The sequence below is a fragment of the Salvia miltiorrhiza genome, chromosome 6 (genome assembly GCF_028751815.1).
Source record: "Salvia miltiorrhiza cultivar Shanhuang (shh) chromosome 6, IMPLAD_Smil_shh, whole genome shotgun sequence".
Classification (NCBI taxonomy): Eukaryota; Viridiplantae; Streptophyta; class Magnoliopsida; order Lamiales; family Lamiaceae; genus Salvia; species Salvia miltiorrhiza.
In genome coordinates, this window is record NC_080392.1 from 9807624 (window position 1) to 9819301 (window position 11678).

The 11678-nt window shown below is 36.6% G+C and overlaps 2 protein-coding genes across 8 annotated transcripts; one reads left to right on the top strand and one right to left on the bottom strand.

Annotated features, from left to right (window-relative positions):
- The first annotated feature begins 3089 nt into the window (after positions 1 to 3089).
- On the top strand, positions 3090 to 6039 carry LOC130988527 (glutathione hydrolase 3-like). 4 transcript variants are annotated; one of them, XM_057912404.1, is made up of 7 exons: positions 3090 to 3347; positions 3598 to 3932; positions 4051 to 4569; positions 4691 to 4926; positions 5010 to 5274; positions 5378 to 5468; positions 5610 to 6039. In XM_057912404.1, the coding sequence occupies exons 1-7, from the start codon at positions 3239 to 3241 to the stop codon at positions 5675 to 5677; spliced, it is 1623 nt and encodes a 540-aa protein (XP_057768387.1). In that variant the 5' UTR covers positions 3090 to 3238; the 3' UTR covers positions 5678 to 6039. The 4 variants fall into 4 exon arrangements, with proteins under 4 accessions (XP_057768387.1, XP_057768388.1, XP_057768385.1 ...); XM_057912405.1 differs by having other exon boundaries at positions 3122 to 3347; positions 5378 to 5515; positions 5605 to 6039; XM_057912402.1 differs by having other exon boundaries at positions 3122 to 3347; positions 5378 to 5515.
- Positions 6040 to 7641: 1602 nt separating this feature from the next.
- LOC130988528 (ATP-dependent 6-phosphofructokinase 1-like) lies at positions 7642 to 11022 on the bottom strand. Of its 4 annotated transcripts, none has more exons than XM_057912409.1 (12): positions 10714 to 11021; positions 10362 to 10585; positions 9879 to 9965; positions 9545 to 9607; positions 9329 to 9466; positions 9100 to 9258; positions 8975 to 9028; positions 8834 to 8902; positions 8635 to 8764; positions 8261 to 8569; positions 8036 to 8217; positions 7642 to 7964 (listed from the first exon to the last, which is right to left on the bottom strand). In XM_057912409.1, the coding sequence occupies exons 2-12, from the start codon at positions 10569 to 10571 to the stop codon at positions 7839 to 7841; spliced, it is 1527 nt and encodes a 508-aa protein (XP_057768392.1). In that variant the 5' UTR covers positions 10572 to 10585; positions 10714 to 11021; the 3' UTR covers positions 7642 to 7838. The 4 variants fall into 4 exon arrangements, with proteins under 4 accessions (XP_057768392.1, XP_057768393.1, XP_057768390.1 ...); XM_057912410.1 differs by having other exon boundaries at positions 8036 to 8190; positions 10714 to 11017; XM_057912407.1 differs by having other exon boundaries at positions 10362 to 11022.
- Positions 11023 to 11678: the final 656 nt, after the last annotated feature.

Here is an 11678-nt window from a genome sequence, read left to right on the forward strand (position 1 = left end):
CGGATTGACAGGAACTAATTGACTGTAATCCAATTAAACTTAAGTTGATCAGGCTTAAATAAAATTGAAATTATCTTTAAACCCTAGGAATTAATCGGAATCAATAGGAATCAATTTTAAACCAATTAGGTCTCACAGATCATTAAATTAGAGTTTCATTATTCTCGCCGAATTAAAAGAATTAGCTACTCATGCTTAAATTAAGAACAATCAAATAAATAAAAATAAACATAAATAAAATAACGAACAATACTAAGGAAATAAATTGCAAGAAATTAAAGGAACCCTTGAACCAATTGAAGAAAAATCGTCTGCCTTCGAACCCAATCCAGCCGCAATTCCAGAAAACAAATGCAAGAATTAAATCTAAATAAGCTATGAAATCAAAGGCTAAACCGTTGGAATTGAGAATTGCATGAAATTAAAGAATGCATGGAATGAAAACAAAGTCAACTGCTATTCTAATTCAAAGTTTGCGGCTGTATGTAAAAAAGTGTTGTGTAACCAAAATCAAAGTAACCTAAACTAATATATGGCCTAAGCATGCATGCGGCCCTAGGCCGCCCAAACTAAAGAATTCATGGCTTCGGCCCTTCACCTAATTAATATTCAAAATAAAATAAAACTAAGAGTTTTGAGCTTCATAAAAATATAACAAGTAATTAAAAGCCCAATCTCTAACTATCTTCCATCTTCACGTCGAATCTCCATCGCAAGCTCGTCTTTCTCCAATTAGCAGCTCCATCTCCAATTTTTCTCATTCATGTGCCAAAACATAGCAAACTATGTAATATCACATGAAACCACGACAAAACGCTCACTAAACTAGGTAACTAAAATGTACACATCATAATCCTTATATAAACCACAATAATTTTAAAAGTATTTAAAAAAAATTAAAAATAGAGAAAATATAAATAATTTTTAAAATTCAAAATTACTTGATCATAAAACGAAAATTACAAGAGTTAAATAAAATTAAAAATACATATAGAAAATTTAAATTACAAATATATATAGAATTTGTGTTCCAAATTTTTTTTATATCATAAAGAATGATTAAAAATTAATATTTAGTATTAGATATATAACTAATTGGCATCCAATGAGAGGGTGCCACATGGAACTCACTCTTGTATGCCTAAAAGGTGGTTAGCAGCCCAAAGTCATAACTTTGTGATGAATTTTCATTTATTTTTTATTAATTAATTTTTTTGTCTTTTATGGTGATATTTTAGAGAAAGTCACCAATGGCACTAGTCTTATTACTATGGGCCTAACTTTTATTTGTGCGTATACTACTAGCATTGAAAAAAATGAGACTCAAAAAATTACATTTCAGAACAATTTTAGGGTCCAAAAAAATTATAAGGTCTAATTTTGTTGAACACATATTTGAAAATGTTGATATGGCAAAAAAAGATTAAATAGTTTAGCAATTTTTTGTATTGAAAAAGATATCTTAAAAAATATTGAAACAAATGTTCTTATAGATGAATTTGCAAGTAAAAAAGCTGAGAAGAAGTCATATTGATACTTTTTTTTTACTGAAATATTATAATATGACTTAAAAAAAAAGTGTTTTTTGTGTTTTTATGATGGTGAATAGAGGGCTCATTTTTATTGTTTCGCTCTTGGCCCATTTTTCGTCAAAAACGACCCTGGCTATATGGAGATATATGTGCCAGATTAAACATGGTGTGATTGTGTATCTCAAGTGACAACGACTTTTCGTGACAAAGAGACGATGTTGAGCAACCACAAAGAGGCTTGACTAAACCTTGCTTTCCCACGACGGCTGCTCCCACCGGAATGATAGTGTTAATAGGCAAAAATGCCCTATTTATTATGTTGTATATGAAAAATATCCTACTTTATAAATTTAAGCATTTTATACCATAATTATGTAAAGTACTTATTTTACCATTTGATGTTGATGAGTTTGCTTGATTTTTTGTGAAAGTCGTACATATTTAACCGATTTGACAGTCATCAGTAATAAAAGTCAACGATTTGACAACTATCAGTCAAGAGTACATATGAACGGTGGGTGGCTAGATCATGTGTCTACCCAGACGAACACATGATTTCATCAGGCGGACACATGATCTACCGGCCGATAAAATCATGTGTCCGGCCGATGAAATCATGTGTCCGCCCGAACGGACACATGATCTAACCACCCACCAGTCATATGTACTCTTGACTAATAGCTGTCAAATCGGTCAAATGTATAAGACTTTCACAGAAAACTAAGCAAACCCATCAACATCATACAGTATTTAAAGAATAGAGCATAGAATACTTATGTTTATAAAATAGGGCATTTTTCACATACTAACTTAAGAAATATGACATTTTAAATTTTCACTTGGAAGGATATGCCCGTATAAGATCAAAAATCATACAATTCACTTTAGAAAGGAAATCAATGCTATTGTCCAAAAAGAAAAAAGAAAAAAGAAAAATTAAAAGAAGCAAAAAACACACACACACACACAAATTAAATAGAACAACCCAGCATATAATGCATTAAAATGACAAGTGACAACAACCAAGGGAAGGAATTCAAATTTAAAGTTAATGAGTTGTTAGCAGCCGTGTACAATGAACAAAATCCAAAAAAATTAATATATTTTATTTTACTATCACTTTACTTTATGTGAACATTAGAGGGTTAATATTGTCCATTTACTCTAAAATAATTATTTTTGTTATACTTTTATGAAGATGACTCAAGTTTTATCAGTTACAGTATATTTTTTGGCCTCTCTTATATATTATCACTCGGTATATCGAATTCTGCAAAAGTCGACCCACTTAAATTGGTCTCTATACTTGTATATCTCTTTTGATTTGTGTTTACAAAGTTCAAATTCCAACAAGTTTACCCGTTGAGAAATTTTCAAATAATATAGAATAAGATCCAGTTTATTTTCAATTTCCAATAAATTGAATTCAAACTATAATCTTATGTAAAACCATATTCAATATTCAAACAAATTATCTCCAAAAAGACTTCAAAAAAAAAAATCTAGTTATCTCCAAAAGCTAACTTATACTATAAAGATATTAGATTAAAATAGCAAATAAAATATATATGACCCCCACCTCGAGAAAAGACCTTTAACAAACTCACACTGTCACACTCACACGCTCTCTCTCTCTCTCTCTCTCAGTCTCTCTCCATCGGATAGTAGCAGAGAAAGAGAAGAGAGCGAGAGACTGGAGTAGATTAATGGCAAAAGGCTTAGAAGCTTCACTGATCGCCACAGATGGAAACAGCAGCAGGCGGAGGCGGTGGTCCAAAGCTCTGTTGCTCATACCTCTAACCATAGCCTTAGCATGTAAGCTTTTATCTCTTTCTTTTTAATTCTCTCTTTTCATCCTTAATTTAATCTTCATCATTTCAATTGAAACTTAGTTCTGAAACATAGTGATAGTCGTGAATCCTGTACTTAGCCGATCATTTCACCAATTATAACAAAGTCCGATGATCTCTCAAAGATAAATTGTTTTTTAGAGGAGTAATATGACTAGGTTTTAGGAATGGTTATGCTATCAACTGAATTAAGATCGTTTCAATTGTTTTTTCAGGCTTTTTTCTTAGAGAAAACTTTAATTTATGGGAGGATAAACATGATGATTCCTATTTGAAAGGAAAATTACAAACTAATAGTAGCTACATTGTGGAGTCTCAGCAAGCAGTCGTTGCTGCTGACGACGGTCGATGCTCTGAAATTGGTGTGATGATGCTTGAGAAAGATGGGCATGCTGTTGATGCTGCGGTTGCAACTGCACTCTGCCTTGGCGTAGTTAGCCCAATGTCTAGTGGTATAGGAGGTGGAGCATTCATGGTTGTTAGATCTTCATCTTCGCACATTGCCCTGGCAATCGACATGAGGGAAACTGCTCCAGCAGCTGCTTCACAGGTCTACAGTTTTCTTATCTGTCAAACTTGTCCAGTATTAAGAACTTTAGGAAAATGTCAGAATTGGAGATTGGACTAGTTTTTTAGCTTGCACGTCTCTGTATGTTTTCTTGGTGCAGAACATGTATGAATACAATGCAGAAGCCAAGTCTGAGGGGGTGTTATCGATGGGTGTTCCTGGTGAAATAGCTGGCCTTCATGCTGCTTGGTTGAGATTCGGGAAGTTGCCTTGGAAGACTTTGTTTGAGCCCGCCATTAGACTTGCCAAAGAGGGGTTTATAGTCAGTCCATATGTCGGAAGCTGTATTTCCAAACAAGCAGAAAAGATCATGAACGACCCTGGCTTGCGAAAGGTCTATGCACCAAATGGCAAGCTGCTAAAATCTGGTGCCACTTGCTACAATGAGGAGCTCGGGAACAGCTTACGTGCAGTGGCGGAGCAAGGAGCTGAAGCCTTTTATAATGGGACAGTTGGCGAACGACTGATTAGGGATGTGAGAGAAGCAGGTGGAATTTTGACGATGGATGATCTGAGAAACTATGAAGTAAGGGTCACGAGTGCTGTTCCTGTACACGTTATGGGGTATGAGATACTAGGGATGCCGCCTCCATCAAGTGGAACAGTCGGAATTTCCTTGGTGGGTAGTAATAGATAAAAGCATTGCTCATGCTGCACATAATTTCCCATTTTGGTTCTGATATAGTAGGGATTCATCTCATCATACGTTGATTGACATTTTGCTCATTTATGATTCACAGGTTCTGAATATTTTGGCTAGTTATGGAAGTCTAGATGCTGTAAAAGGCCCTTTAGGCTTGCATCGTCTTGTTGAAGCGCTGAAGCACATGTTCGCCATCAGAATGGACCTTGGAGATCCTGATTTTGAAAATATTAGTAAAACTGTATCCGACATGCTTTCCCCTTCTTTTGCGAAGAGCATCAAAGAGAGGATATTCGACAACACCACATTCCCTCCTGAATATTACATGCACAAGTATAATGTTTGCAATGTTCCTACACAATTTGATGATCTCCTTTTACATATTAAACTGATTCTATATGTATATTTTGATGCAGGTGGAGTCAGCTTGTGGATCATGGAACAAGTCATTTTTGTATTGTAGATTCAGCTCGAAATGCTGTGTCAATGACAAGCACAGTGAATTCACAGTTTGGAGGCGGTGTGCTCTCTCCATCTACTGGCATTGTCCTAAACAACGAAATGGATGATTTCTCAGTTCCAACTGACCTGTCACATGATAAGCTCCCTCCGGCTCCGACTAACTTTATCAAACCGAACAAAAGGCCCTTATCTTCTATGAGCCCTATTGTTGTCCTCAAGGTATGGCTGGTTCTCTAACTTTTGATGTTGTAACTTAACCTAATTTTGCATCAGAAAAAGTACACAACGACGGACTCCAGAGAGCTTCTTGTATCGCGTATAGGACAAACAGCTAGTCGGGGTCATTGGTGGCAGTGGCGGTCTAGACATTATTCCTGGAGTGATCCAGGTGTTCATCAACCATTTTCTCCTAGGTATGGAACCACTAGCAGCGGTTGAGAGTGCAAGAGTATATCACAGGGTATTCTGATTTTGCAAACCATAACTTCATATATTCAATTTAAAGGTACATTCAGAAACAAGAAAATGATTTGATCTGTTTCCAATTAGTGCAGCTGATTCCGAATGTTGTCTCATACGAGAACTGGACGGTTGTGGACGGAGAGCACATCGAGCTCTCTGAAAAGCTCAAGAAGTTCTTGAGGGAAAGGGGCCACCAACTGCAGGCTAAAGCAGGGGGAGCGATCTGCCAGCTTGTGGTTCAGAATCTGACCAACACAGCGGGGTTGGGGCGAAAAGTGAGAGCCGATGACGTGCTCCATGGCGTGCTGACGGCCATCAGCGATCCTCGGAAAGGCGGGCAGCCTGCAGCAATGTGACTGTGTTTCTTGAAATATTGATAGAATGTGGTGTTGCTGCATTCTTGTGAATAATTTCCAGTGTAACAGGATCCCTCCTTTCGGCTGCTAATCCAACACGCCACGAACTGATCCTCTTTATTCATCTGATGCGTGCTCATGAATAGATTTATATGATGAGGTAACATATTGTTGAGTTGGTTACTTTTAAAATTAAAAATCAAAAGTCCTGATAAATTAACGATCCAACATATGCGTCGTTTAGTTGAAACAAAGAGATAAGACTTGATTGATTAGAATGTTCTTCATACAAGATTGAAGATACCAATATTTCTTCTACTTTGCACAAAGCGAACGTATATTAATTTCCATTTTTAAAAGAGGTTTTGTCTTAATCTTGATTCTAATCACATACAGTGGACTACTCAATCAAAGACCAAGAGTGGAATATTTATCGTAGGTTGTAGTATTGATCATTAAAAAGTATAATGGATCTTAGTTCAATCACATAACCGCTCCCTATTCATTGTGGATAAGACATAACGTGCTCATGTCTGATTTGTTAATGTCGCATGGACAAAAACCTCATCCGTTTAACCACCAAAGTAATAACTAATCAAAATATTAAGAGTAGAAACTTTTAATATTATTAACTTCAATAAATTTTCTCAACAATTACAAAATAAATTTACATTATAATTACACATTTCACTCCCACCATATTTTTATTTCAAGTCTGTCTACCCAAAAATATTTATCCCGCAAAGGTTAATTATCTTTGCAGAGCTATAAAATTGTATTTTAAAGATTGTAAAATTGTATAAAATTGTATTTTAAAGATTGTAGAGTCCTTTTCTACTTTATTATATATTTTTTACAAAAAAATAAATATCAAGGTTTCACAAATATTTGTTGTTGCATTTACTTATAATAATTGATTCTTGTATATGGTTGGAAAGAAAGATGGTGGAAGTGAATTCTAAACAAGTCCTGAATGGTTTCACAAAATCATTTTTAAGGAAAAAAGGAAAGAGAGAAATGGCATATCTGGACGTTATGGGGCCCCAATAAATCGTGGTATACTGAATCTCATTCCATAAATTGTTGGCCGATATATAGTTGAATCCCAGAAAATATGAGCTCAATAAATTGTTGGCCGATAGTTGAATCCCAGAAAAATATGGTGAATATTGTGAGCCAATATTGATGCACAGTTTTAAAATAAAAATATGGTTTAAGTGAACTGGAGTACGTGAACGACGAACAAAAATGTGTAGTTAAATGGTAATTAAATTGTTTTGTAATTGTTAAGGAAATTTTATTTGAGTAAATGAAGTTAAAGGTTTCTACAATATTAGGATGTATTCAGAGTAACTTGGTAAATAATTAATATGGTTGTTCAAGGGTTGACTTTCATATTCACGTGGCATTGTTAAGAGTCTTTTTCACTATTTTCTTTTTTAATATTAGGTTTGTTGTCTTTGACGAAAAAGGGTGGAAAATATAAATTTTCATACTTTATTGTAAATTTATCATGAGAAAACAAGGGATAAAAAAGAAAGAAAATTATTTATACATCAATTTATTTATATTCTCTAGGGAGAAAAATATTATCACATCACTGTTCATGATCATGATTTTGAATGAAAATGAGGAAAAATGAGCTGGCCGAATTTTTTTATGTCACATGAAAAAAATTACTCACCATAAAAAACATATAAAAAGAGTGAAAATATATGTTTTTTACCTTTTTCCATGAAAGAGTAGTGTTAAATAAATGCACAAGTCATCCTTGGAATAGGCACATAATATTAGAAAAGTTCCAGTGATGGACTGCTGTTTTGTTTGTTGCTCCACGAGAATCTGTTTTATTTAGTTACAATTTGCGTGGCACTTATTTATGCATAAGAAAAGAAATGCAAAGTAATCTAAGAGCTACACAGGCATTTGTTTTGTTTTCTAAGTATAGTTACATAGGTTTATCGATCACGTGGACTGATCTGGCAATGCAGTTTGGTTGGAGCTCAAGAAACTGGGCTGATTCGTGGACGAGAGCAGCCGCGCCCACATTCTGTCCGTGATCACCACCTTGTTCTGTTTCTCGTTGATCCTCTGCACAAATCAACAAAATATGAGAGCTCACACAAAACATTTGTTAAAAATTAAAGTAGGTAGTGACTCACATCAAAGGGTATATAAGCATGCCTCCCATTCACCGGCCCTACTGTGAACCCTGTGTATCCCGCCATGGCTCCATGAACCGCACTCTGCGCCAGCAGCGTGCAGTACACGTTGTCCGATGCGTTGCTGGGGATGGCGCGAATCATGTACGTCGGATCTGCACCCACAAAATCATTAATCACAACTAGCTAGCTACTCAGTCTATATACTCTTGCTCCCTCCCTCACCTATATACTTGAGATTGATGTTCATCTTTCTTTGCTTAGAGAAGTGATCCTTAATCCTCTGTGATATCCACAGCCCGACGTCGTGTAGGAGCTTGTTCCCAGAGGCATCTTGTTGTGCTGTCGAAGATCGCGAGAGCAGCTCCTGCCCTGCCCCCTCCGCGATCACAATAACCATGTGGCCGTCCTCTTTCAGTCGCCTCTCTATATACTCAAACAGCCCTCCCGGCCCTTCTAGAATGAAAGGCGACTCCGGGATCAGGCAGCAGTCCACGTCCCGACTAGCAAGCGTAGCATACATTGCGATGAATCCTGCAGATTTCATGCCGTGTGAAAAAAAACATAGCATCACTTTGTGAAACAAACCAATTACATACCACTATATCTCCCCATCAGCTTCACCAGCCCGATGCCGTTCTCAAAACTTGTGGCCTCAACGTGCGCTGCAGTGATGGCGCGCTCAGCTTCCTCCACAGCGGAGTCGAAGCCAAAGGATCTGTCGATTACCTGCACCGCTATTTCATTAATTTTCTTGAATCATCATCATCATCTTCATCATATATTATGAGTAAGTACCGGAATGTCATTGTCTATAGTTTTGGGAATGCCAGCTACTGCCACTTTGAGGCCTCTCTTTCTGATCTCCTGCAACATCACAGTCAAATTTTGTTGAGCACATTACAAGCTGCAGCTAGTTTCTAACCAAAGTTGAACAACCTCAAAAATGACTGCTGCTCCTTTCTGAGTTCCATCTCCACCGATAATGTAGACCTGAAGCAAGCAGGCAATGTAAGAAGAGATGGAATCGTCTGTATATATAAAATTGATCAAAAATGTGGGACCTGGTTGATTCCGCGGTCTTGGATGCTGTCAACAATCTTTTTAGTATCATAACCGCCTCTAGATGTCCCTAGCACAGTTCCCCCGCGTTTGTGAATGTCGTTGACAGATTTTGGCGTGAGAGATATGGTGTTTTTAGAGTAAAAACCGCGGTATCCACCCTAAAAATGTGCATACAGATAAGGCTAACTCCAACGTCTTTTAACAGAGGAAATGATAGGTGTTGCTTACATCTATTCCAAGAACACTCTTTACACCATACATATGATTCAAACCGCATACTATTTCCCTGATAACTGTGTTGAGACCGGGGCACAGCCCCCCGCAAGTCACTATGCACGCCTGCACATCGTCACATTCGAAATACACCTGAAAAGAAGATCACTACAAATTAATGCATCAACTCTAGTTGAAGAGGTCAGTGTATGTGTATGTGTAAGTACTTACTCTTTGGCGAGGACCTGCACGTCTAAAATGAACCCCTCTTACAGTATCCTTGTGAACCACAATCTATACAAGAAAAACGACGCCGTAAGTCTACAGAAAACTCGACCATATTGCATAAACCAAATCAAAGAGGCTATTCACATTTCCACACTGTTTGCCTTACTCATCTTCATTTAAAACATGCATAGATTGGAATTTCGAGCATGCTTATATTATTACCTAACTTTACTCATTTGGATTCAGTAACATTAAAGTCAGCAATGTCATATTCCTATATTATATTCAAACATAACATAAGTAACGACGTTGCTAAAGGAGTCTCTTTTTGTCTTACCTTTTCTGCAACGGTGTCATCGTAGTCGACAAAAAACTGCCTAACCGCGGCATATGCCGGGTTGTCTTGCAACGGATTAGGATAAGTCTGTCAAAATGGAAATATAATAAATAAACAGAATAAGAACCAAGAAGCATAGGATAGTATCTAAAATGGCACAATGCTAACAACTACCTTTTCTTATTCCAAGACACAATTTCTCTTTTCACTACCAAATTGATTAAACTCTTATTCAAATGGGAATCAGCATCTAATCCCAGCATATAACATTATCCCAAAATCAAGAAAATCCCCCATTTTAACATGATAATGGAATGGAACAGAGTAACATATACATTTGTGTTAGGTATGATCCCAACAATTTGGATTGCATTAAGACAAATTTTTTTTCAATTAAAAATTTATAAAAATATGATCATATAATTAATATTATGAAAGAGAGAGAGAGAGAGAGAGAGAGAGAGAGAGAGAGAGGATGCGTACGGGAAGATGAGGGATGTAGTCAGAGAGGTGAGGGACATCCTCGAGAGTGTAACCAAATTCACCGGTGAGTATTTTGGGCTTGCTGTTATTGATCTCCAATCCCATCGACGGAAGAAGCTTCGAGAAGCCGTTTCCCGAATTCGGACAAGAGAGTTTCTTCTTCAAGCTGTGATCGCCGCCGTCCGCCTCCGCGCTGCCGGGCCGCAGCATCAACGCCGCCGTGGCTGCGGGCGCGATGGCAGCGCCAACACCAGTAGACATCGATCCCATCAATTTCCCAACACCAACAGAAACTTTCGCAACAAGTAATATAATATATATATATATGGATATATGATGTTTCTGTACTTGCCTTAAAATTGCTCTCTGTGTGTGCTGTGTGTGAAAAATATATAGAAACGTTGCGCCTGGCCCAAGTTTCCTCTTTAATCTTGTTGATGATATTCAAATCTTGATCTTGTCGAGTTATTTCTGCGTGGAACGAGAGAGAAAAAACAGTTGGCAGAGATTTCGGATAGATGTTCACGGAAATTTGGAGTGGAGCGCTGAGAGGGAGAGAGAGAGAGAAGAGGAGAGAGAAAAACGGCTTTATTTCAGCAGTTGTCCGGTAATGTCCAATCTTCTTACCGCAGGGTACAACGTCTGATTGCTGGACCGGCTATATATACTAAGAAATTTTGGCTTCGTTTGTGTAATTTGTTGAATTCAATGTCAGGGTCTTTTCTGGAAGCGTTGAAGATTCCTTTCTTGATTCCAGATTCTACTCCTTTTTTGAACCATATTTTAGTATTATTATAGTTTTCTATACTCCTATTCAGATTTAGAATACTAGTTCAATGAAGAAGATTTTAAGTAGTAATTTTTGTGAACAAAAGTATTACTTTATGTTTTAAAGCATTGTGTGAATTTTCTGCCCATCTACTTTAATCCGTGAGGTTATATTAAATAGGTCTACAAACGAATTTAACGTAACTGTAACAAATATATGCCACGTGCATTTCTTACTTCCTCTAGATGCTACATTGGATTATTGTAGATAATATGTGTAAATACATAGAGATATTTCTGTGGTAATATTGGCGAAAATACATAATAAATTGATCTAGTTAATTGTAAGCATAATACTATAGAGGTATTCATCATTTAATATGGAACTGATACATCATTTATTCATGTATTAGTCCTCATTTGGTGTTGGCATGAATCGCTAATAAGGGTCAATTTTACTTGTCCTATTTGATTTATCAGTTGAAGTCTAGTTACATACTCTTTTTCAGTTAATTTAATCCCTAAAAGGTGTTCAAAAAGCTAATTAAG

Bases quoted from the DNA above. Each gene is read 5' to 3' on its own strand.
- LOC130988527 (XM_057912402.1), top strand. From the start codon at position 3,239: ATGGCAAAAGGCTTAGAAGCTTCACTGATCGCCACAGATGGAAACAGC. The intron at 4,570-4,690 runs GTGGGTAGTAAT...TATGATTCACAG, and splicing joins GAACAGTCGGAATTTCCTTG to GTTCTGAATATTTTGGCTAG. The intron at 5,275-5,377 runs GTATGGCTGGTT...TATCGCGTATAG, and splicing joins GCCCTATTGTTGTCCTCAAG to GACAAACAGCTAGTCGGGGT.
- LOC130988528 (XM_057912407.1), bottom strand. From the start codon at position 10,631: ATGGGATCGATGTCTACTGGTGTTGGCGCTGCCATCGCGCCCGCAGCC. The intron at 9,966-10,361 runs GTACGCATCCTC...CCATTTTGACAG, and splicing joins ACTACATCCCTCATCTTCCC to ACTTATCCTAATCCGTTGCA. The intron at 8,570-8,634 runs GTATGTAATTGG...TGAAATCTGCAG, and splicing joins GCTGATGGGGAGATATAGTG to GATTCATCGCAATGTATGCT.